Source organism: Corapipo altera, unplaced genomic scaffold (assembly GCF_003945725.1).
Source record: "Corapipo altera isolate COAL_440 unplaced genomic scaffold, ASM394572v1 75, whole genome shotgun sequence".
NCBI lineage: Eukaryota > Metazoa > Chordata > Aves > Passeriformes > Pipridae > Corapipo > Corapipo altera.
The window spans coordinates 10,736,103-10,760,963 of record NW_020884887.1 but is presented as its reverse complement, the minus strand read 5'-3'; the positions used below and the strand labels follow the sequence as shown (position 1 = coordinate 10,760,963).

The 24,861-nt window shown below is 57.0% G+C and overlaps 1 protein-coding gene across 1 annotated transcript; it reads left to right on the top strand.

The window, feature by feature from the left end:
- The first annotated feature begins 556 nt into the window (after positions 1-556).
- On the top strand, positions 557-10,306 carry NDST1 (N-deacetylase and N-sulfotransferase 1). Its single transcript, XM_027643738.1, has 14 exons — positions 557-1,456; positions 1,983-2,465; positions 2,692-2,779; positions 3,010-3,164; positions 4,254-4,439; positions 4,750-4,878; positions 5,042-5,224; positions 5,578-5,674; positions 5,828-5,951; positions 6,092-6,266; positions 6,481-6,651; positions 7,509-7,618; positions 8,396-8,498; positions 8,611-10,306. The coding sequence occupies exons 1-14, from the start codon at positions 947-949 to the stop codon at positions 8,728-8,730; spliced, it is 2,634 nt and encodes an 877-aa protein (XP_027499539.1). The 5' UTR covers positions 557-946; the 3' UTR covers positions 8,731-10,306.
- The last annotated feature ends 14,555 nt before the right edge of the window (positions 10,307-24,861 follow it).

Genomic DNA, 24,861 nt, shown 5'->3' with positions numbered 1-24,861 from the left:
TGCCATCATTTTTCTTTTTTCAAATGCGCCTTTCACAGGGAGGGGAAAAATATTCTCAAGGTCTCTTTGGCTCCATGTGGATGTTCCTGTGTGCCCCTCTCTGTGACCTTGTCTGGCGGCTCCTGGCTTGGCCTTGAGCCGCCCATCTGGCCAGCAGCCTGTGTCCCTCTGCCAGTCAGGGTGCGCCATGGGAGGCTCAGACCACCCCCAACATTCTCCTTGACACAGCCTGGCTCCCACTGGGCAACCAGGAGTGGGGCTGCTGCTCCAGCTGCTTGAGGTGACAGGGACTCACGAGGGGCTGAGGGCTCCCCACCATAGCACCTGGTGATGCTGCTACACTCCAGGCTCACCCCACAGCCGGGATCCCAGGCCACGCGTGCGCGCTGCACTCCCGCCCCATCCCCAGCGCCGTCGGGAGTCACGGCGTTCCTGTGGCAAGCCCTGGCACGCCAGCGAGCTTGCCGAGGGATCTGCTGGGGCTGTTGTGCTGGTAGAAATAACAGCAGCAGCGTTGGTCCTGTTGCTGCCCTCTCATCCCACCTCCGTCTTGCAGGGCACCGTGTGGAGCTGGGGAACCAGGGAGCTGCCATGGCCACATTCCCACCACGTTCCGCGCCCAGGCCACCCGCCGCCCCCTCGCCCCACTGAGGCCATGGGGCTGCTGCTGCCACCACTGCCATCACCACAGGAATTTCGGCTCAGCAAGGGGACTCTCGGTGCCTCTGCCATGGTGACATGAAGCTGACAGCGAGGGACGCCCGACTGCTGGAGGGGAGAGAGCCTGCACAGGCGGCCTGCTAGTATTTTAATTTATTAGTAGTACTCAATTTTATTTTGTCTAATTTTGTTTTGGTTGGTTGCTTGCTTCTTCCCCTCCCCGGGGCTCGTGAGGGGAGGGGACAGGCAGGGAAGAGGGGCCCCACCTTGCCCAGCAGATGCAAGGATGACTGTGCTGGCCAGGGCCCGGCGAGGTATCTGGCAGCTCTCTCCGCAGGTGGTGTTGCTCCTGCTTTTTGCCTTCTGCCTGCTCAGTGTTTTCATCTCTGCGTATTATTTATATGGGTGGAAAAGGGGCTTGGAGCCCTCTGGGGACGTGGCAGGGCCAGACTGTGATGAGCCCAAGGTCGCCCCTTCCCGCTTGCTGCCACTGAAGACCGTCAAGGTGGTCGACTCCTCCCGCACAGACCCCTTGGTGCTGGTCTTCGTGGAGAGCCTCTACTCCCAGCTGGGCCAGGAGATCGTGGCCATTTTGGAGTCGAGTCGCTTCAAATACAGGACAGAGATTGCCCCGGGGAAGGGGGACATGCCCACACTGACTGACAAGGACCGGGGACGCTTTGCGCTCATCATCTATGAGAACATCCTCAAGTATGTCAACCTGGATGCCTGGAACCGGGAGCTGCTGGACAAGTACTGTGTGGAGTACGGTGTGGGCATCATCGGCTTCTTCAAGGTAAGGGGGTTCAGGGGGTGAACTAAGACCCCGGTGCCAGGTCAGATGTGAACAGGGAGGCTCTGGGATCCTGCTGCCCCACAGGGATTTTGCCCTCTCCGTGCTTTCTTTAGGCAGCCTGAGTTGGTGTGGAGCTGGGCTGCAACCTGGCGTGGGGCATAGGCTTCTAGCAGATGGCACTATCTTAGCCCTCTCCCTGTGGAGGGGATGTGTGGCCTCTGGGTGTTTTGGGGGTAAAAACACACTTCTGGGATCAGTCCAGTTGCTTTTAGCGTCCCTGTTTCCCAGGAGTGACCCTTGCTAGGATCTGCCAAAAGCATGAGCAGGTATTTCATTCAGCAGCAGGATTGAGGGTGTGAGAGGGACAAGGGCACTCCATGCTCCAGAGAGGAAAGGGGGACCTAGCACCTGGATGTCCAGGGGTGGTGAGCCACTTCCTCTGTTGCTGTGGCTGTTGGTGTCTCCAGTGAGCCCCTGCCTTGTGCCCAGCATCCCATTTCCTCTAGCCCCCATTTTCCTCATGCAGGCCAACGAGAACAGCCTGCTCAGTGCCCAGCTGAAGGGCTTCCCCCTCTTCCTCCACTCCAACCTGGCGCTGAAGGACTGCAGCATCAACCCCAAGTCACCGCTGCTCTACATCACGCGCCCCAGCGAGGTGGAGAAGGGTGTGCTCCCTGGGGAGGACTGGACCGTCTTCCAGTCCAACCACTCCACCTACGAGCCAGTCCTCCTGGCCAAGACCAAGTCGGCCGAGTCCATCCCGCACATGAGCGTGGACGCTGCGCTGCACACCACTGTGATGCAGGACCTGGGCCTCCACGACGGCATCCAGAGGGTGCTGTTTGGCAACAACCTCAACTTCTGGCTGCACAAGTTGGTCTTTGTGGACTCTGTCTCCTTCCTGACGGGCAAGAGGCTTTCCCTGCCCCTCGACCGCTACATCCTGGTGGACATCGACGACATCTTTGTGGGCAAGGAGGGCACGCGCATGAAAGTGGAAGATGTCAAGGTGCGGCTGTGCTGCCCTGGCTGGGTGGGCAAGGGGTGTATGGGGCTGGACACTTGTGCTTGCTCAGGGATGCACCAGAGATGAGCTTTCCTGTCCCCAGAGCATCCCCCGTTCTCCTGGGAGCCCCTCTGCAAAGCTCTCATGGACACGGGTCCTCGCCCTGGTGTGGCAGCCATCCCTGAGGCCACGTGCTGAGGACACCTTGCTTTCCCTCCCCTTCTCCCAGGCGCTGTTTGACACACAGAATGAGCTGCGCACCCACATCCCAAACTTCACCTTCAACCTGGGATACTCAGGGAAATTCTTCCACACAGGTGAGAAGGGCAAGGGCATCACTTTGCCTGTGGTCGCTGCACCACTGGTGTTGAGGCACCAGTTGGTGCTCAAAGAGGCTGATGCTGGGGCTGCAGGAGGGTCCTCAGGCATCCGACCCTATTCTCCCACCACCTGCACCAAAAGTCACTGAGAGAGCCTCCCCCTCCTCAGCCCTGGCTGCTCACATGCTCTCCATGCTCTGTGGTGACAGCAGTTGTCGTGTCCACAGGTACCGATGCTGAGGATGAAGGTGATGACCTGTTGCTGTCCTATGTGAAGGAGTTCTGGTGGTTCCCCCACATGTGGAGCCACATGCAGCCTCACCTCTTCCACAACCAGTCGGTTCTCGCTGAGCAGATGACCTTAAACAAGAAATTCGCTGTCGTGAGTAAGATGCCGCCGGTGGGGATGTTTGTGGTGGGGGGAGGAGGGGAGAAGGGGAGCAGAGAGGATTCCCAGGGAATGATCTCTGCTTGCTGGAGGAATAAAGGGACCTGGTGACGTTAAATCATGTCTCCCACATTGCAGCTGGGTGGGTAAATCCAATTACACAATAGTACCTGGAGCAAAAGGATTTATCTGCACCAGCCAACTTGCTGCTTTGGCAGTGAGCTGCCCTGGTGCCCGTTGAAGGGAAGACTCTGTCTCTGCATTGCAACTGTGCCCACGTGGCCCAGCACCATGGGGGTGCAGAGGTCCAGTCCAGGGGGATGCTCAGCCTGGCACCATGTGATCCTGTGCTGAGTGATAATGTGGGATCCTGGGGCAGTGGCTGTTCCGGGAGGCTTCAGCTGATGGAAACTCCCTCTGCAGGCTGAGCTGTTGAAGACATGTTTGGTTTAGAAAGGCAGGCTCTGCCCTTCAGCTTGCTCAGGGGTTGTTTGTCCTCTTCGGCTGTCCTTTGTGTGGCCTCGCAGAAACCAGCACTGGCACCAGATTGTGCTGTGACTGACCCACAGCTGTCTTGAATCCAAGCAAGTAAGGCCAGACTCAGTAATAATGATAGGGATCTTCAGCCTAATTTGAATTCATTGCCTGATAATTAGATGTGCTTAATTAGAGAGACACCAGACCACCCCTACTTGGGACAGGCAATTGTCCAGCTCAGAATTTCCAGGCTGTTTTAAATTTCCTGATATAAACCAATTTACAGTCCTGTATAGCTGTATCTCCTTGTTCTTCACAGAAAAGCTTTGCTGCTGCTGTTCTGTGGGTGACAGCAGAAGACAGGGATGAGGATGATCTGAGTTAAGCCAGGAGTGGGTGTCCACCCAGCATGTCTGCTCCTGGGCTCCCTTTCATGGAGACAGCCAGGCTTAGGAGAGGATGCACAGCCTGCCCTGATTGCTCTCCAGAAGCACGACTTAGACAATTTGTAGCTGGGAATGGGCAGTCCTTTGCAGAGAGATTAGTTTGAGATGTTGTGATTTTGGGGTGTCCACAGTCACCCAGTCCCCACTCCCTTCTCTGCAGGAACATGGCATCCCCACTGACATGGGGTACGCCGTGGCCCCGCACCACTCGGGGGTGTACCCCGTGCATGTGCAGCTGTACGAAGCCTGGAAGCAGGTTTGGTCAATCAAAGTGACGAGCACGGAGGAGTATCCACACCTGAAACCCGCTCGCTATCGCCGCGGCTTCATCCACAACGGCATCATGGTGAGTGGCCAGGCTTTGTCTCTGGTGCTTCTCTCCTCTTGTCCCCCCAGCAAGACCCAGAACCTCAGCAGGTGGTTCAATTCGAGGGGACTGTGCCCTCTGCTCATCCTGCATGGGGGAGGCTCCTGTGAGGACAATTTTTGGCTTTTCCTTCTGTCCACATTCTCCCTTCTGTTGTGTGGATTCAAGTTGAGGCTGGTGAGGGGCAGTGGAATTGGTCCTGACCTCCAAGGGGTTAAGGACTCCTGTTTTGTTGGGAAGGGAAAGGGACCCAGCTCTGGAAGCCATCCATATGTTTTTCCTGCCTCAGGTACTCCCCCGGCAAACCTGTGGCCTCTTCACACACACCATCTTCTACAATGAATACCCTGGTGGCTCCAGTGAGCTGGACAAAATCATCAACGGGGGTGAACTGTTCCTGACTGTGCTCCTCAACCCTGTGAGTACTGCCTGGGGACAGAGGGGCAGGCATCTTGCAGAGCTGTCCCAGAGCTGCTGTGGGAGAAGTCCCCGGTGTCCTCAGCCAGGGTCAGAACTGTTTGCATGGGATGGCTGCTGGGTGAGGCTCTGCTAACCCCCTGCTCTGTCCTCTCTGTTGTCAGATCAGCATCTTCATGACCCATCTGTCCAACTACGGCAATGACCGCCTGGGTTTGTACACCTTCAAGCACCTGGTCCGCTTCCTCAACTCCTGGACCAACCTGAAGCTGCAGACGTTGCCACCTGTGCAGCTGGCACAGAAATACTTCCAGATCTTTTCTGAAGAGAAGGACCCGCTGTGGCAGGTACCCCCTATGCCTTGAGTAGGTGGAGTGGCCCTGTTTGTTGTGCTGGGCGAGGGAAGTGTGATATACCCGTGCTCTGAGCAGGAGCTTGGACTAAATGACTGCCTCAGGTAGTGTCCAGCCTGGATTTCCCTCTGATTCCCTGGGTAAGCACTGGATTTTCCCCTCTCTTTGGTTCTGTGGGCAGTGCCAGGAAGGAGTTTGCCCTGTAGACCTGGAGATGAGCCTGGTCTTTGTCCTGCCTGTTGAGCAGTGTGGCCTCCCCATGTGTCTGCTCGGGCTGGAGGGGCTGAGCAGAGGTGTGCAGTCCCATCCAGGCTGCCCTGTCTCTGATCCTCTCCCTCGTGTTGCAGGATCCCTGTGAAGACAAAAGGCACAAAGACATTTGGTCCAAAGAGAAGACCTGTGACCGATTCCCGAAGCTTCTCATCATCGGGCCTCAAAAAACAGGTGCTTCCCTTCACCTTTGGTGCCATGAGCATTCCGGGAGGCTTGACAGAACTCCCCATACCCCCAAATAGCTTCTCTCTGCCCTCCTGCCCTGAAGCAGAGCTTGGAGGGAGGTTTGGCCCAAGTCAGCTCCTGCTTTCTGTCTGTCTGAAGGAACAACCGCCCTTTATCTCTTCCTGGGAATGCACCCGGACCTGAGCAGCAACTATCCCAGCTCAGAGACCTTTGAGGAGATACAGTTCTTCAATGGACACAACTATCACAAGGGCATTGACTGGTGGGTCTCTGTGCTGTGGGGACTGAGTGGGGCAGGAATGGGAGCAGTGGTGGTGTGGGGTTTCCCATCTGATTGTCTGCGAGGGGGGTGCTGGGCACATCTCGTGACCATGTGCCTACCTCACACTGTGCCTCCCCCAGGTACATGGAGTTCTTCCCCATCCCCTCCAACACCACTTCTGACTTTTACTTTGAGAAAAGTGCCAACTACTTTGACTCTGAAGTGGCTCCCCGGCGAGCTGCAGCCCTGCTGTCCAAGGCCAAAGTCATCACCATCCTCATCAACCCTGCAGATCGAGCCTACTCCTGGTATCAGGTGAGCCTCTTGTCTCTCCTCTGGATTGAGCCAGTCCCGTGGAGCAGTGGGCAAGGAGTTTGCTTTGGGATGTGAGGTGACAGTTGACGCCACACTGTTGGCTGAATGTGATGCATGAGGACACCTCCTGGGGGTCTGGGAACCGCTGCACCTCGTGGGGAGCCCAGGATTGGGGTTACCCCAGGAACAAACCTACCTTGCTCCTGCCTGACAGCACCAGCGAGCTCACGACGACCCGGTCGCCCTGAAATACACCTTCCACGAGGTGATCACGGCTGGGCCCGAGGCTGCTCCGAAGCTCCGGACCCTGCAGAACCGCTGCCTGGTGCCAGGCTGGTACGCCACCCACATCGAGCGCTGGCTGAACAGCTATCATGCCAACCAGGTAGGGATGGGAGCACCCCAATCCTACAGTGGCAGCACCTGGGGAGACCCCTCAGCCAAGCGAGGATGTGGGGGCAAAAGAGATTGGATCCAAGGCCCACTGTGGGGGTGCTCCCGTGGGAGCTGCTTTTCTTATACCCTGAAAACCTTGGAGGGAAGAGTGAAAGTACTTGGAAGGAGGAGCAGTGGGGAGATACTGTGCAAGAAGGGAGCCCTTGCAGTGTGAGGCTGGTGATGGACAATGCAGGGTTGTGCAGGGTTGAAAGATGTCCTGTCACAGCAGGGTTGAAAGGGAGCTCGGAGGGCTGTGGGTGGCTCTGCAGGGTCACCAACACTTGCCCGGACGCTTGTCCACAGACTCTCCCGGGGCTGCCGTGTCTGGTGTCACCACAGCATCAAACAGGACAAAAATAGCAGGTGAAGCTGCCCATGGTTTGAGCTGCCTGCGGGCAAAATAGGAGCTGGATGCCAGCCCTGCTGTGACCCACACAGTGCAGCGCTGCTGGGGTGTACGGGATCAATCCCTGAATGATTTTTCCACTGTCAATTAACCTTATAAAGTCTATTAGTTGCCTGCTGCTGGCATAATTGCTGTGTTGCAATCCTGTCTGGCCGTGGGTTGGGCAGCCTCGAGCCAAAGCTCTGATGTTGTCCTGGATGGGTCCTAGCCCTGACTTTTAGTTGCATTTCATTTTCCACCATCCAGTGTAAGGGAACAGCAGGGCACGCTGGCATTCAGCAGGGGCCCCTGTGCAGACTGGTGGCAGATTTGGCTCTGAGATGGCTGAGGGTGTGGTGCCCCAGGAAAGCAAGGCTGGGAGCCAGTGGCACCTCACTACCCTTCCTTGCTCCTTCCAGATCCTGGTGCTGGACGGCAAGCTGCTCCGAACGGAACCCGCCAAAGTGATGGAGACGGTCCAGAAATTCCTCGGCGTGACCAACTTCATCGATTACCACAAGACCCTTGCGTGAGTCCTTCTCCAAACTTATCCTTCCTCCACCCTGACATTGCTCCCATGCAGCGGGTTACCCTGGGGACACCCAGCAGTGTCCCAAAGCAACCCCCAGTCCTGGGGCTCTCCATAGAGCTGCTGCTGGTTTTGATGAGGCCAGGCTTTCCCCTGAGGCTCAGACAGACACCACAGTGGAGTCACTCTAGACAGCCCAAGAGCAGCTCTGGGCTTCTGGAGTGCATTTGTGGCACAGATGATGGTGTTGAGCCCTGGCACCCCACCTCCTCATGAAGGCATGGAGCAGCTCTTGCTGCTGGCCATGTGGCAATTCCACAAGTGTCACCTTGCTCTGAGCCTTCCAGGTGTTAAACCCTACCGTGGGAAGCAGGAGCCTCCAGAGCTCCTAGAAAAATAATAATTTACCTCTGAAAATAATAGTGTACCTCTGCCAGGGCTTAGTTATGTGGCCACTCTGAATCTTCACCCAGGTGCTGTGGGGCACTTGAGGGCATCCAAGGACAAGGGTGCCACGGAAAATAGTAATTAAACCCCCCTATGCCCCCTCAGCAGGGTGGTGTGGTGGTGAATGAGCCTTAGTGGGCTGCTTATTGCATAGCTGCAGAGGGAACCTGTTGTGCTAGGGGGGTGATGTCAGCTGTGCTGTGGATTCCAGAGGTGGAGAAGTGCCCTGTGCAGGGCTGGGCAGCAGCAGGGCTTGCTGGGCAGAGTGGTTGCCTGCTGAAGGTGTGGTGGGGAGGGCAAGAGGGCTGAGGCAGAGCTCTGACTTTGCAGGTTTGACCCAAAGAAAGGATTCTGGTGTCAGCTTCTGGATGGAGGAAAAACGAAATGCTTGGGAAAGAGCAAAGGGAGGAAGTACCCCGAGATGGATTCAGATGTGAGTATGCAGAAAGCCTCCTGATGTGGTCCTGAGCTGGGCTGGGGGCTGTGCCAGGCAAGTGGGCTTGGGGCTGGTCCCCCTGACCCTCCTCTTTGTTCTCCCATTGCAGTCGCGCGCCTTCCTGCGGGACTATTACAGGGACCATAACATAGAGCTCTCCAAGCTCCTGTACAAAATGGGGCAGACATTGCCCACCTGGCTGCGGGAGGAGCTGCAGAGCACCAGGTAGCTGCTGCCTGCTGCCCCCCCAGCAATACCTGAGCAGGGCTGACCCCTGCTCCGGCGTGACCTTCTCAGCAATACCCAGCCGTGGCCTTGGAGGGGACCTCCAGGAGTGTACAGCATCTCCAGAGCTTGGAGGGGACCCCAAGGAGCATATGGCTGCACCAGAAGCTTGGAGGGGACCCCCAGGAGGCTACAGCTGCCCAAGCAGCAGTCCGACTCTGCAGTCCCCGTGCTGTCACCTCTCCGCCTGACCCACACCTGTGTTTTCTTTCATTTTATTTTTCCTTTTTTAGTTTCTGGCCCCTTTCTGCCCTGTTCCGACATAGAGAAGTGGCACAAATTCCCCCTTTTTCTGCCCAAAACTGGCTCCAACTGCTCTGAGCCTGAGGGCAGCAGCAGAGCTGTCCCTCACCTCTTGGTTTGAGGGCAGAGCAGCCATTCTGGGTGCACTGGTGGTGACTTTGCTGAGCTGGAGCAGAGCAATGGAGCTGGTGGAGACCCAAATCAGAGAGGAACCCAGACCTGCTCCTGCCATCAGCCCCACGGCAGGAAACAGAAGAGTTTGCAGGATTCCCCCAACACCTACTTGGAAATGCTGCAAACCAGGTGGATTTTTATTTCAAAGACTCAGGCAAGATTTCTTTTGTCATCTCTATTCATTTTCAAGCTCCTCAGCCTCTGGCTCCCCCTTCATGGGCAGCATGGTGGGAGTGCAGCCTAGCAGGAGAAGGGTCCGGTGTGCTGCTCTGGGCATACTGGTCCCAGTGTGCTGGTCCCAGTATGCTCCTGACCCCCAAGCCCACCCTGCAATCTTGTACACACGTGGTGTTTCCTGTGGTAAAGCCGAGTGGTGCCCGGCATCCCCCAGCTTGGAGGAGAGCCCGGGGACAGAACATCGGGATAACAGCAATCAGAAGGATTCTGAGAACTTCAAACCTCTTGAATATTAAAAAACAAAAGTATTTTAATAATGTTGGGGCTTAGGGGGGTGGGGGGAAGGGTTCGTTTGGTTCCCATTTTGCAGGGGGGGGTTGTTTTACTTCAGTGCCAGAATTTGTACCTAAACCCCGAGGGTTTCACGTGGTCTCTTTGGTTGTTACACGTGACGTGGACAAAGGTCAGTGGGGAAACGGGACAGTTTCCCAGTGGGAGACACGTCTTTATACCAGTGGTGCCGTACAGAGCTACAGCCTCACTCTGCTCTCCCACGCCTTGGGATTCGCTGGCAGACGAGACTGAGCCATCACGGGTTTACCGGGATAAGGGCCCAGATTTCCCCTTGGATGGAGCTGCTTCACAGGATGCAGGATGGCAGCGGTTCCTGACAGAGGGGGGTGCAGTGCCCAGAATGCTGCCCTTGCCTCCTGAGCGGGGCCAGGGCACCATGGGTGACAGAGGGGCCCTGCTGGCAGTGGAGTTCCCAGCCAGTTTTTTCATCAGGAGCCCCTGTAGCCTTGGGGGGCTGTGGGGGGGCTGCACCTCCTGCTGCCTCTCTGTGGGGCTGTGCTGGGAGAGGCTCCCAGGCACTGGTGTAAAGTCCTGTTGAACCAACTGCTAATAAAGGGGGGGCTCTGGTTTTACTTGCTGGTTGTTGCCTGTGTCTCTCCTCAGTGGCATGATCCGGTCCTGTCCCTGGGGGTCCTGGCTGCCTTTGGGCCCATCTTTGGGGGATTTTGAGAAGGGGGTGTGTGGGAGCAGCCCTCCATGCACGAGGTGGCAGCAGCTGTCTAGTCCTGGATCCATCCACGCTGCACAGCGCCCACAGCCTCCTGTTCCCGGGACAGCATCCAGCTCCGCCTGCGTTAGCGCTGGGGCAGGGGTTTGGGGGGCTGGGGGAGCCCTGCTTACCTTCTCCCCCCTGCCCCATTATCCAGTCCCTGCCTGCCTGAGCCTGCCCGCCCGTCTGCTCCCTCCCCACCGCCTTCCGCTGCCCGGCCCCTGCGAAGTGCTGGAGGAAACGAAGACAGAGCCTAATTAATCCCAGCCGGGTTTGTTTGAACCTGTCGGAGTGACAAACGATGTGCGGAGCCGCCGGATGGAGGAGGGGGCTGCAGGGGGAGAGCCGGGGGCTGCCGGCTCCGTGGAGCTGCCTGCCCGGACCAGGAGGCTGTTAATTCCCGGCCATGCTGGAGTAAGGCCAGGACACGCACCCACCTCGGTTCCCTTCCCGGTGTCCCCAAGCCCAGGAGGGAGCAGTGGGGCTGTGCCTGGGGCTGGACCCCAGCACCATTGTCCCTGTCCAGCTTGGCTGATGTGCAAGGAAACCCCCATCTTGTCCCTGGGCTGCCCCAGGTGGGCCCAGCTGCTGCCCAGTTTAGCCCTGAGTTAATTGCTTGTTAATTAACAGGGCCAGGAGCACAGCTCAGCCCTATTCATGGTCGTGGGGTGCCTGATAGGATGACGAGGTCTCTGCCCTCCCACAGCTACAGGAAAGCCATGGGGGAGGATCCATCCCCCTTGCCTGTCGCCCGCCTTGGCACCAGTGATGTTTTCTAGCTTCTGCCAAAAATGTGCAAAGTTGGCAAAATCTAGGCTGGGCTGGGCAAGGGCCAGGGGCTGGGCAGCTGCAGCCAGCAGGGCCCCAGGGGCAGTGGGACCCCAAAGTGTCCCTGCTCAGGGTTCAAACCCTCTGTGCCCCTGCACTGCTCCCCACTGTGGCCAGCGGCTGCTGGGGCTCTTCCTGCTACAGCCTTTTCCTACAGCCTCTGACTGGAGGCCCCACACAGCAGCCCCTGCCCAGCTCTGAGCCCCCGGGGGCTATATGGGGCAGTGCGTGGGAGTCAGCAGCCTCCTGGGGTCCCGGAGGGCACAGGGCTGAGCCAAGGCTGCTCCAAGCCCTCTCAGCCCCAGCCTGCAGACAGGACCATGATCGCTATGGTGAGGGCTGACTTTCCAGCCCACGAGCTGCTGCAGCGTTGGGTCGATCCCCAATGGCAGCTTTCTACACCTTGATTCATCCTGCAGCATGCCCTGACATGTCCTGTATCCTCATCCAGACACATCCCAAATCCATGCTCCAACACGTCCTGCATCCTCCCGTCTGTTGGGGATGTGCTGGTGAATCCCTTCTGGAAATGGCTGCAGGAGGGATGTGGACCCCAGAAGTGCCTGGGCTGCTCTTTGCATGGGGTCAGGCAATGCTAGGCTGGCAGAAGGGATGTGGGCAGGAGGGATACGGGCAGGGAGGGATGCTCGCAGCAGGGTGCAGGGCCACAGGCAGAGGGGTAACTCGTTATGGGGATGTGCTGCTGAATGAAGGCAGCCTCTGGTCCCCTTCCCTATCCCTGGCATAGCTGCACAGGACAGGGACTGGATCCTCTCCCTAGGTTCCTCACTAGATTTAAGACCTCCAGCCCTGGGAAGGAGAGGTTGGAGAAGGGTTTGGCACGATGTGCAGCCAGGGCATGAGGTGGCAGTGCCAGCAGTTGGGGTGCAGCTCCTCCTGCCCTGCTGCCAGCACTGCCCTGGCTCCATCCGGGTGCTGGGATGCAAATCCCCGCAGAGGGACATTGTGCCTCCCATCATGTGGTGAGCAGAGTGGGTGGTGGGACAAGAGAGAAACCTTTTTGATGACTTGGAAGCCATCTCATGTGTTGACTCTCAAAGGCAGTTTATAGGTGGGATGGGTTCCTCCTCCTCCAAGCACTCTGTACTGTGTCCAGCCTTCGCAGCCTGCTTAAGTTTGACATTTAAATCAAGCTTTACAAGGAGACTCATTAGAAATCAGAATTATTTCAATCAAAAAATGGATATACGTTGGAGAAATCTCACTGTCACACCCCCCTCCCATCTGTGTAACTACCTCCCATCTCTGCTCCTCCAGAGAGCCACACGAAAGGGTCAGAGTTTGGCAAGCTCTAACCTGTCCAAGACCTTGGCTCTAAAACCCATTAGGTTGGGACCATGGAAACTGTTGTCTCACAGGGAGAAGCAGGGTGCATTTGCACCCTATAAATAGCAGAGACCCCTGATTGTGGAGGAGCCCCCTGCTCCCCTGAGAAAGGCATCCCCAGCCCGAGTGCCTGGAGGGTAAAACCAGATGTCACAAATATTTCACACCAGGACAGGACTGTGAAGGCTTTGCCTTCCTCCACAGCCCTTTGCTCCAAGCTGGGGCCTTCCTTCTGGGGGATGTTGTCATGGGGGGAGCTGTTGACACACGGGGACCCCTGTGGATGGGGAAGTGGCAGAGGTGCTGCTGGTGGGGCTCTGGCTGTGGTCAGGCTTGTGCTGGGATGATGAGATCCTCATGGAAGGTCAGATTTGGGGCGTTCAAAAGCCTCCTGAGACCCCATGTGGTGTCACCAACAGTGCTGTGTGCTCGGAGGTGACCACAGCTGTGCCCCTGCCAGAGGGCCCTGTCTGTTTGCATCACCCCTACAGCAGCTGGGACATGCCCTTGGCTCTGCAGCCCTGACACTGCTGCATCCTTGTCGTGGGACCTGTAACTGGAGGGGGGATGATGCACTGTCACCCCCCTGGACAGTGCAAGTCAGCAAGTCCTTGAATAAGAGCCATGCAACATAGTTCTTCTAATGCCTCTCATGATCTTGAAGTGACATATTTACACTTTGTGATAATATAATGCTAACTCCTGGTGTCTGTAAAAGGTCAGTGTATTTCTGTTACATGTTCATCTACCCTACAAAGCTGATAGAAATGTTTTTGTAGGAGATCTACATTTTCCTGTAAAGATTTATAGCTCTTGTTTCAAGGATACAAATGTATAGAATGTATCCTATACATGCAAAGACATTTATATATAAGGTATTTACAACGCCTAAGACTGTAAACACAAATCACCCATTTAAATGTCACAGCCCAAATCAGAAAATGCTGGGGATGCAAAATAGACTCGAAATGTCAAAGGACAGATGACGAAAAGATGTTTCTTCCATCTGGGAAAATTCTTAAAACCAATTTCCATTAATCCCAGCTTTCCGGTGCCTGTAGTTAACCCAGTTCTGCGAGTGGTATTTTTTCAGAGATGTTGTGATGGGCAGCTTGACACCTCCAGCCCTGCGAAGGTCCTGGGCTGGTGCCCCTCCTTAGCATCCCCCTCATCCCAGCCCCACAGCCCCCCTCTCACCCCACCTGCCATCCCCCCCATCCTGTATCCCACTGCCCTTCCCGCAAGGCGCCTTTGTCCCTTCCCGCGCCATTTGTTATTAAAACCAGGTGTTGGAGCAGCTCTGAGGCTGGGGGGGAGCTGAGGCTGCTTCCCGGGGGTCTGGGGGCAGAGAAGCAGCAGGTTGTCCCCCCACAGAGGGGTCACAGGGGCACAGGGGGTCAGCAATGAAGGGGTGTCCCAATGTCTTCTGGCTCCTGATGGAAGTGCTGATGGCTGGCAAAGCCAGAACCAGGCGGGTTTTGCCAGAGTGGAAAAAGCTATGGGCTGATAAGGTGGATCTGGTTTAATAATGCAGGGGCCAGCTGGGAGGCAGGCAGGGCGAGGCTGGGTCGGGAGGCTGAGGGTGAGGAAGGGCCCTGAAGAAAAGTGAAGGCAGACACTAAACAAGGTTCCAGGCTCTGAGGTGTGCAAAGGGTGACAAGATGCGTGTGGCTCTGGCTGTCCAGGTAATATTTCCTTGAGCAAACTCAGCTTCTGGCTGGCAAAGCCCATGCTGGTACCAGCACATTCCCACTGCCAAGGGGCTGGCACTGCCATGGAGGTACAACACAGCCCACATAACCTATGGTTTTCAACCATCTAAATACTTTTCTTCCTCTTTTTAAGCCCTGTAGGGACTGAGTGCTGTGTGTTTGTTGGTGCTTTCAGGATGCTGCTTGCCTCTACCCTGCCCACTGGTGACATGCTGCCTTCCCCAAAGACCTTGGCTCTGCCCAGAGTTGCTGGAGCATCCCCAGTGAGTCTCTGTCCTTGTTCCTCCCTGGGACAGCCTCTGCAGCTCCTTTGCAGGGCACTTGGGGAGCAAGAGAGGAGCAACTCAGGAGCCAGGGCTGTTGGAGGGGCTGTCCAACTCCAGGCACAGAGCAGGGAAATGTTAAAGGGTTCCCGCTGCTGCACATCTGGGTTGAGTTTCATCGCCAGAGCCTTCCCGCACACTATGGGGGTTGGTTCTACCGGAGCCTCCAGGGCTTGGAGAGCCGTGCCGTGGGTCCCAGGCCCAGGGCAGGGAGGGAAGGGTGTTCAGGGATGTTCTTCCCCCTTGCATAGGGGCTCAGTGCGGTGGAGAGCCCATCTCAGCCCAGCCCTGCCAACCACCCAGGCGCGCGGGGATTGCCGCCACCAGCCCCGGAACCCTCCTCCTCCTTGTCTGTCCCTGCCACATCCACCCCACCCCCCCTCACTGGGGTGTGCTGGGATGCTTTCCCCTCACATCCCTTCTGTGCAGCACATCAGTTATATCCTCCCCAGCCCCATGTCCCACAGGGCTGGTGTTGCTGGGATTGCAGTAGGAGGGGATGAGGAGGTGAGCAGTGAGCTGGACCCCCAGTCCAGGCTGCCACCAGGGTCTCTTCCCTGGGCCACACACATCCACATGGATATTTATACAGGGTGGGAGTGGAGCATCCAGCCCTGCGTGGCCATGTGCCTCCCCATGCACACCCCCCCAAGCCATAACAGACCCAACACGAATCAAAAGCCTTGGAATGAGCCAGAATAAATATTTTACGGTAAATTACCAAGGCTAATAATTATAAAAATCTGTACATATAAACCTGGAGCCAGGGAAAGATTTCCAAGCAGATGGTGACCACATGAGTGACGGTCCCTCCAGTGCCCCAGCTGGGCTGATGGACCCCCCTGCTCATGGGGAGCAGCCCAGGTGTAGGAATGGGGTGGTCGGGGGTGAATGTTCTCCCTGGATCTGGTGCTGAGGTTGCTGGGGGGACCTGTGAAGCCCCATGGAAGGGCTGGAGGCAGAATTTCTCCCAACTCCCAATTTCTCCCCAGCGATTGATGCTGGGGTTTGGGGAGGGGACAACATGGGGAGGGGAGGTTCAGCTGCCTGTGGGGTGGGCTTGTTTTACCCATTTGACCACTCAGAGATGACTTTTGTGGTGCAGCCAACCCTCCCCGGACAGCAGGATTCAGATCTGCCCACTACCCCCAGCTCTGCTGGGATGAGACAGCCCCTGGGGGATTGTCACAGGTTTGGCCGTGGGCTCAGAGCTCGATGAGGAGCGTGCTGGGCGAGGATTCCCATCCCCGCCCAACAGGGACCGCAGCCCAGGGAGGGGACTGGGCAGAGGGGGCGGGAAGCTCTTTCTGTTTCTTTTCCTCCTTTCTCCTTCTCCTCGCATTAGTTAGGATAAGCAGAGAGAGAACGGGGACATGCATCCCCCTGGCATCTCCCAGCCCCTTCTCTCTCCTTGCAGACCCTGCTGTGACTGTCCCCATGGCCCCATGTCCACAGCCCGTCTCCATCCCTCTTGCACTGCCTTGACCCCGTCTCTCTCTGGAGCAGTTGGAAAAAGAGGAGATTTGAGCAGCCGAAATCCACTCATTGCTCCCCCCTACCCCCAACCTTTTTCCCTCCCTCCCTCCCCTGATTCAGAGAAAAGAATTGCCTGGATTCCAGGTCAGCACCCGGCTCTCCCTTGCTCAGCTCCTGCGGGCCGATGACTCAGTCTGCGGCGGCGGGATCTGTGGCTCCGTCTCCATCCCCGCTTGGCTCCGCTCCCGCCCGGCACCGCTTCACCAACAATGGTGTTGGCCTTGAGTGAGCGGACACGGAGCGGCGGCTCCCTCCACACCCACCAGCAGGGTCAGAGGAGCAGGGAGGGAGTGAAGGGGGGGACCCATCCTTTGTCCCCACAGGGGGGGCTTGGATGTGTTTGGTGAACACTGAGGGCTGAAGAGGTCATTGCTGGAAGGGGGTGGATGTTCCCAGCCCCGGATCTCCTCAGGTGGATGTGAGCATCCCATCCACGTTTGTCAGTGCTGAGCAGCCTCAGGGAGAGTTCCCAACTCCTCCCTGCCCAGAGGTCCCTGGGGATGCCCTGTCTCGCCTGAGAGCTTTGATGGGCTCCCAGGAGATACTACTCCAGTCTCCCGAGATTGTTACCCATCCCCGAGAGCTCAGCGAGCTGCCCCTCACTCAGCCCTTCCTCTGTCTCACTGCGAGACGTGCGCGGGCGGCGGCAGCCCTTGGCTGAGCGGGCCTTGGCTTCCAGCGATCAACAGGAAATGGGAGATGGATTTCTCGGCAAACTGGGCTTTCCATAAACAGTCTGAGGGGCCGACCCGCGACGGCGGGAGCAGTGCAGAGCCAGGGCCGGGCTTTACAGCTGTTTATCACATTTTTCTGCTCTCGTTTCCTCTCTAGCTCGGCAGCTCGAGGTTCCTCTTCTCCCGCGTGCAAATCAAGGATGAGTTGAGCACTGTTGAATGGGCTGCTGCCATTCCCAACTGGGATGCTCCTGCTGGAGCAGGATCAGGGCAGGCAGTGTCCCATGGGTCCTGTACCATGGTCAGCCTGGGTGCAAGGTGCCAGAGTACCCCTCAATCCTTCCCAAACCTAAACGCAGGCTCTATCAGGTTCACTTTGCTCTGGAGCACATCAGACCCCACCAGCACACAAGCCTCCAATTTCTCGGCAATCAGGACTTAAGAAAATACAAGCTGACCCTGAGGGGTGAGAGAGGACTTGTGGGAGGGGCAATGTCGGGCTCTCCGCCTGCTTCTCATTAGCAGCAGCTTGTTCAGAGCTGGCCCCACTCCCCATCCCAGCCGGGTGAGCTCAGCAGCTCTGCTATTTCCCAGTGATTTTTGCCTGTCTCAAAAAGCCGTGAGACAAGAGGTTTGAGTGTAGAGCATCCCTCCATCCATCCATCCATCCCTCCTGGCAGGACAGAGCAGCTCCACACCCATACACCCTCTGTGACCCGTGTCAGTGTCCCTGGGCACTGATCCTGACCCGAGTGGTGTTGTCGGGGGCTGCCCCTGTCACTGTCTCCAAGCCTGCCCTGACCCATGGGACAGCAGGGACTGTGTTTTTGGGAGGTGGAGGTCGGTGCAGGGTGCTGGGGTCAGCCAGCGCATGGGCCTCACTTGCTAAGCCAAACAAAGGAGCTTTCTTTGGGCTTGGGCTCGGGGGGAGCACGACCCGTCTGGAAGCGAAGCCGCCTGCGTCAGAGGCAGACGGCGGCAGGACGGGAGGGTCTTCCAGAGGGCAGGAAAAGCAGTGGCAGTGGGGCTGCACCAGAGCCCACAGGGAGCTGCCACCAGGCACTTTGTAGAGGCAAGACCCTGGGACCCTCATGCCCCCACCCCAAGTTGCCCACAGTGGGTGGGTGGGGATGGAGGGTCCCTGAGGGTCCCCAGATGGTGAGTGCCTGAGGCTGATGCACAGCCCCTGTCCTTGTCCTGTGATGCCATCGTGCCACCAGTGGTGCTGCCAGTCCGCCAAGCAACCCCCAGCTTCACAAAATACATTTTTTTTTGCCTCTGAAGACACAAAAATGCCCCACAGAGAGGTGGGAGTGGGCACATAGACAGATGCTGAACCAAAGAGTGAGACACCTGGCACCACACCAATTTTGGCAGGTCGGGGTGCCAATGACAAATGCCAACTCCTGGCTCCTCCCCACCATTCCAGACAAAGCCAAAACCTTCCCACAAAAGCCAACTGCAACCCACCAGCACAGCAGCAGCTCTGTGCAGCCGTGCAGGCGCTGCTGGCGAGGCCGACCGCGCGTGTTCTGGCACTGGAACGCACATCCTATTTCCATGTGATGGATGTGGAAGAAAATGTGTTTGCCTGCGGAGAGGAGATGTGGATGGTGGATGGGGTTGGGAGCGAGGCTGGCAGGGGAGTTGGGATGCTGGAATATGGGGCTGGCCAAGGAGGAGCACTGCCTGGAAACGGGCTTGGCTGGGCCAGGGCTGTGTTTGGGAGGAAAGCTGGTATGTGGGTGTGTTGGTGCGTGAGGACGTTGGGCTGGGGATTGTGTCGAAACAGAAGGGTTTGATTTTTTTTCATTTGAAATGGCTTTTCTGATCTCTTGGAATATAAAATTAAACGTTACCAAGATGAAAAGAAAAAAGGGGGGGGTGGGGAAGTCCTCAGTAACCATTCCTTCCCACCCTGAAAAATCCCCTTTGCAGTCACATTTTTGCTGCCTTGTTCGTTTTTCAGCCTTGACGTGAAGCTGCAGCTCAGAGGCTCAGATGTCCCTGTGCCATGGCTCTGCCAACCTCGCAGGGGTATGCTCCCACTGGGGGATGTACCAGCATGTGGGATGCCAGCAGTCACATTGCCCAGTGTTTGGAGGAAGGAAGAAGCCTTGTGGACATAGCTCATACCCACATGTTATGGGAGTGCAACCAGACAGTACCTGATCCTGCAGCAAGGGATGCTTGTGCCCAGGGACTGTGAGCTGGTTCCCCAAGCCCTGCATCCCAGTCCTCAGAGGGAGCAAGAGGACAGTCAGCAAGGGCCAGGGGGGAGATTCCAATTCTAATCATGCTCTAAGAGTGATTTGTGCAGGATTCACTTCTGCAGCTGTAAATCCAAACAGCAGCTTGTCCACAGGCCAGTTTTCTTGGGAAGAATGCTTCCAGCCATGTGGGGCTCTCAGGGCTTCCCCTTGTCCTCCCCATGGGTACAGGCACAGGTGAGGGATATGGGTGCCAGAGGTGCAAAGCCATGTGGGGGTCCCTGGCACAGCCCCTGCCCCTGTTTGGCTTGGGGCAGCAGCCAAGAAGGATTTGGATCTATATCTTTATTCCCACAGAATTTACACCTTGGATTCCCATTTTTTATCCTTTCTGGCAGTATTTGGTTTAATTTATGCTAGAACCTGTGAGATGGCATGGCTGGAACCATCCTACTTTCAGCCACTGCTCTCCCACACTGGGTGCCACATCCTCTGTGAGGTTCTCCCTGGACGCTCTCATGGTGTGAGGAGCACCCAAGGGGTGCAGATACCAACTCCCTCTCCCCAGACCTGGGAGGGTGCTGGGAGAGCCTGCTCCAGGCCTTGCCAGTCTCCACAACTTCCCATCTCCCTGCCAGCTCCGGGAGCACCCTGAGCCCCAGACCCTGCTGATTAGAGACGTTTAACATTCCTCCCAACGCCGAAGGGATATTTTATCAGTGAGGTTTTTTTCCTGCAGACTATTTTCTTTTCATGAAAACATTAAATGGCCTGAGAGATAAGGAGCAAATTTATAGCAGTTCACACCGAAGCAGCCAACACACTGGCAAGGAAAAAATGCCTTCCCTCCCGCTACCCGCCTTCCCTTGCACGCTCCCCACCCCAACCGCTTCCTCTCATTCTCTCCAAATTCTTCTGACTCCCACGACAAGCTTGGCTGCCCCATCTCAGCTCTTCCTGCCCCGCAGTAGAGCTTGGTGCAAGGTCGCCCACCGAGCCAGGGCCTATGGCACGAGAAGGTGCCGGTGCAGTCCTGCTCATCATCACCCCAGGGATGCTCTTCAGGACTGCTTGCATCCTGGGGCAATGCAGCCCTGTGTCCAGCAGACCTGGATGTGAGGATAGGATCCTGGACACACCTCCCCTCCTGGCACGTGGACAGCTTCAGTCTGTGCAAAGCCTTGCCTAAAAAACAAGCCAGTCTAAATCTGGGTGGATGTTAACTGTGGGTCTGGGTGAGACCTGCCAACCCCCCTCTTCCCTTCCCCAATAAAGCATCCCTTGTTCCATCCCTGCCACTGGGAGCTGCTCAGCAAACCAGTCCTGAGGCTCACAGAGCTGTAATGTTTCACTTACCAAAATCTGCAATAAATTTTCCTAGCGGCCCCCAATCATCTGGCCCCCGTCCGCCAGCGCTGCCGGTTTATGAGCTCTGAAGAACTATAAAGGTCTTTTACTGGCTGCTTTTTTTATTTCAAATTAGAGTGTGACTGGATAAACACTGGACAAAGTACGGATTTACCGGGCACCCTGTGTAGTGCAGGGCTGGGGGCTTGGGGACAAGTGGAGCTGTGGCTCTGTGGGATGGACTACACGTCCCTTCACCCTGGATGAGTGAGCTGGTACCTTCCATCCCCTGGCTGGCCAAAAACATGAGGGCTGGGGGTGAGCACCAGTGAAGAGCCCCAGTGCTGAGGAATCACACAATTTGGTGCAAACAGGGCACAGAGGCAGTTCCCTCCTGTCAAAACACACTTGGAGTTTTGCCACCAGCAGATGTCCTCTCCTGCCCAGGTCAAAACCATCATCTCTTCTATGGGAATGCAGGGAAGGATGTAGTGCCAGAGATCCCAGATGTCCTCATCCCACACTGAGGTGGCTGGTGGGATCTGTAAGGAAGCACTGCCAGCCACTCTGTGCTTGTCACCTGGAGATGTCCCTTCCCTGCTTGTGGAAGATGGTGTCTCACCCATTTTAAAGTTGTCATGGTGTGTCCCCAGGCACCACAAAAAGAGACATAGCAGGAAATGGGTGAAGAACATGAGGATATCCCATGTGGATATTTTCCAGCTCTTCCCTGTCAGCACCTTGCTTGTCACTGCTCTGAGGATGCTCTTGTGTCCTTGGCATGTGGGCTGGGAGGGAACATGCTGACAGCCCTCCTCAGCCCCTCTCTGCCACTGTTGGTCACAGCTCCATGGAACCATGGGGCTCTGCCTTGTTCCTGGGACAGGAGGGATGTTTGGGGTCTCAGACCCCCAAGGATAATGAGGTCACTTTCCCCCATGTCTGAAAAGCAGGGACAACTCTTTTCTGGCCTCGAGTTTGGGGGCTTGGTTACTCTTTCGGAGGGACAAAACCACATAGAGGGTGATCCTGGGTGAAACCAAGCAGTTTTCTGGGCTGTAATTAAGGGTGTCCCCCCTTCCATGGAGGGGTGCCAGGGCAGAGGGGCTCCTTGCTACCCCCTCCATCCCCCCAGGACAGACACTGTGCCCTGAGCCGAGAGCAGGGCTGTGCTCCCAGCCGCTGCGAGCGCTTGAAGAATATAGGTGGTTAATGCCTTCAGCATGTATGAAATATCCCATATGCTGGGAAACAAAAGGGGCTCTGTGCTATTAAAGTTTCATTTCCCCCCTCCCCTCCTCCCGCCCCTCTCCCTGCCGCTCACCCTGCCCTGCGCGCGCGGCTGGAGCAGAGCAGGCGAGGAGACCCGGGCGCTGCCGACCCCAGCTCCCGGCCGGGACCCCGGCTCCGGGCACGGCGCGGGGAGCGAGGGTTTGACACCCCCCCGGGCTCAGCAGGAGCACATGGAGAGCAGCCAGCTTTACTTCCCCGCGGGAGAAAAGGGAAGGGGAAAGAGGTGAGCGTGGCGAGTGCGAGCATCCCCGGGCTCACCAGCATCCCTCTGGGCTTCGTGGGCGTCCCAGAGGGACGCGGGCTGGGGATGGCTCTTGGTGACCATGGGGACAGAGTGGTGTCACAGGACACGACCAAGGCAACCTCCAGGATGGGGGGGCTCTCGACAGAGCAGAGGGTGAAGATGGGCTTCCCTGAGACCCCTGGAGTGTTTTGCCCGTGACGGGGTCTCTCTTGGCTCATCTGTCCTGCACGGGAGGGGGTGGCACCCTGCCAGCACCCTGCTTGGTTGGGTGAACTGGGGGCTTTGAGGGGGAATCAACTCTGTTCCCCAGGACCATCTGGAGCTGCTGGGGAGAGGATGAGCAGCAGAAGGAAGAGATGAAGTTGGGGAAGAAGAGGGAGAGGAGTGTCAGGCAGGGGACTTGATGGCAGTAAAAACCAGCCTTGTGCCCTGGGGCAATCCTGGCACCCCATTCATGTCCCAGCTCTTCCTCGTGGCCAGACCCACAGGGACCCACAACATTTGTCTCCAGCAGCTCCCAGGGCTGCCAGTGGTGGTCCCCTGGGCTCCTGAAGGGGTTAAGAGAGGAGAGGAAAAGCAGAGAAAGAAAACAGAGTGTTGGGAGAGAGCAGCTCAGTCAGGGGCTGTTTGCACTGGCTTGGATGTGTCCTCGGCATGTTTATTCCTACTGCACAAGCGGTTTTGCCAGAAGGAGAGCCAGACTGTTGAGCTCTCTGCTCACACACACAGGCAGCCCCATCCCAAAATGCTTGGGGACCCCCCTGACTGGCAACGGCTGGTGGTTGTGCCTTGGCCTCAGAGAGCCCCAGAGCCCAGCGGAGCGCAGGGCTGCTCTCCTGCCTCGCATGGACTGGGGCTCTCAGCCTTGGGTGAACCAGATGGGAAAAAAAACTCATGTCCCAAGGCCACCAGCCTGCTGTGCTGCTGAGGCCAAGGCCTGGGAATGGGCATGTGCTGGGGTTTGGCTGCTTTCCTGTTCTGGAAAGAAAACACTCCCTTCCCCGGGATGCTCTTTGTTTCCCATGGACAGACCCGAGCGCTGCCCATGGGGCTCAGAGGGGCCAAACCCTGTACTTGTGTGCACTCAGTCACTGTGCTGCTAAAATGTCCTTTATCCTGGTCCTGGCAGTCCCCAGGCTGCTTGCATCCATCTCTTCTCTCGGGTCCTATCCTGCCTCCCTGGGATTAGAACTGGGGACCAAGAGGCTGGCCAAAGCCGTGTGTTTGAGAGCCGGCAGGGAGCTGCTCCCTGTCTCTTAGCAGCACAGTTTTATTCGGCAGGGAGCTTTAGGGCTTCAGAGATGCTTGGAGATGATGGTGGGGGGTCACAGCGGGGAGGATGGAGCTGCTGGGCTCGGCAGACCTCAGCTGAGCCCTTGGCTCTGCCATTGACCTTGGATCTACATGTCGCCAGGTCACATTCCCTGATCCTGGCAGCCCCAGGTCATGGCCCTTTGTTGGTCTGTTCAGGGAGGGCTGGGGGGGCTGTAACAGTGTTAAACATGACTGTGAAATAAAGCAGTGGCTCACGCTGTGCTGGCCCCCAGGATGGCCCGGGAAGCTCAGCAGCCCCTGGACTCCCGGGGGGCTGAGATGCTCTGGCTGTCAGTTGTCCCAGCTCAGGCGTCCCTGAATGCTCTGAGGTTGTTTAAACTGGATTTTCAAGCCCCTCTGGGGTTTTCTGCTTAGTTACTCTCTCCTGCTTTATGTCTGCTGAGACTGAGCTCCCTGGGGCCAACATGGCTTCAGAATGAGCCCTAATTCCACTGCAGGAAAGCTCATCCTGCTTATTCCCTGGCTGCAGGATGAGCCCCAGCCCCACTGCAGGATGAACTCCAGCTCCACTGCAGGATGAACCCCAATCCCACTGCAGGATGAACCCCAATCTCACTGCAAGGTGACCCCCAAACCCACCATAGAAGCTGCCCTGTCCTCTCCACCCAGGAAGGTTTTTGGCACAGGCAACAACCGGTGTCTGATATCCAGAGATGCCCCCATCTCCCCAGCACTCATCTCCAGGAATGGGATTTTGTTTAGAGTTCATCATCTCTCTCCCAGGAAATGTACCTTGGCATTGCTTGGGAAAGGGGTGAAGGTGCCACCATGCCAGCCCACCCTCCTTTTTTTCCTTCTGGCAGATGCTGCTGGAGCTCTGAGAGGAAATTTGGGGGTGGGACCTGCTGTACCAGAAAGCCGGTGGCTGCACAGCCAGGATGTTCCTGCAGGATGGGTGATGAAGGTGAGCTGCCCCAGGCAGGCAGGGATGTGTGGAGGCAGAAGCTGAAGGAAGCTGTCTTGCCAATCCAGCTCACTCTGGAGCAGTGCCAGCCCTCGGGGCAGCTCTGCTGCCCAGAGTTTGGTCTTTCAGGTCATCTTCTCTCTTGGACCTCCCTGGTTTTTACATTTCCTTTGAGCCTTGAAAAGGCTGAGCTGCAGTTTTCATCCCTGGCTTTCTGCAGTGTTCCGAGGCTCCAGCAGTGATGGCCAGGGGGCCCTGGGGATGGCCACCCACCCCATTGACACCTTGGGCTTGCATCAGGCTGAGCTGATGGGATATGGCAGGGCTTGTCAAACCTGGTATTTTGCTCCCCAAAACTGCACTGAGAAGAAGGGCTTGAGGCAGCTGTGAGAGCCAGGCTGGGATTGTCCTCATCCCCTGGAACGCAGCAGCTGGAGCTGGGGTCAGGGTTCAAGCTGAGCAAAGGGCAGGACAGGCTGGGACCTGCCCTGTGTGGGACTGTGTTGTGCAGTCAGCAATCGGGCAGCTCCCAGGATTGTCTGGTTGGGACCCCCACGTCAGATGGGCCCCTTAAGGATGATGGGAGGGGGTAGATTTACTTCTGAACCCAGCCAGGAGAGCAGAGCAGGATAAGTGTTGCTTGGCTGGAGTGCACAGGCTGATAT

Excerpts from the sequence above, each read along its gene's own strand:
- NDST1 (XM_027643738.1), top strand. The coding sequence starts at position 947 with ATGACTGTGCTGGCCAGGGCCCGGCGAGGTATCTGGCAGCTCTCTCCG. Across the intron at positions 1,457-1,982 it reads GCATCATCGGCTTCTTCAAG|GCCAACGAGAACAGCCTGCT; the intron begins GTAAGGGGGTTC and ends TTCCTCATGCAG. Across the intron at positions 6,267-6,480 it reads GAGCCTACTCCTGGTATCAG|CACCAGCGAGCTCACGACGA; the intron begins GTGAGCCTCTTG and ends CCTGCCTGACAG.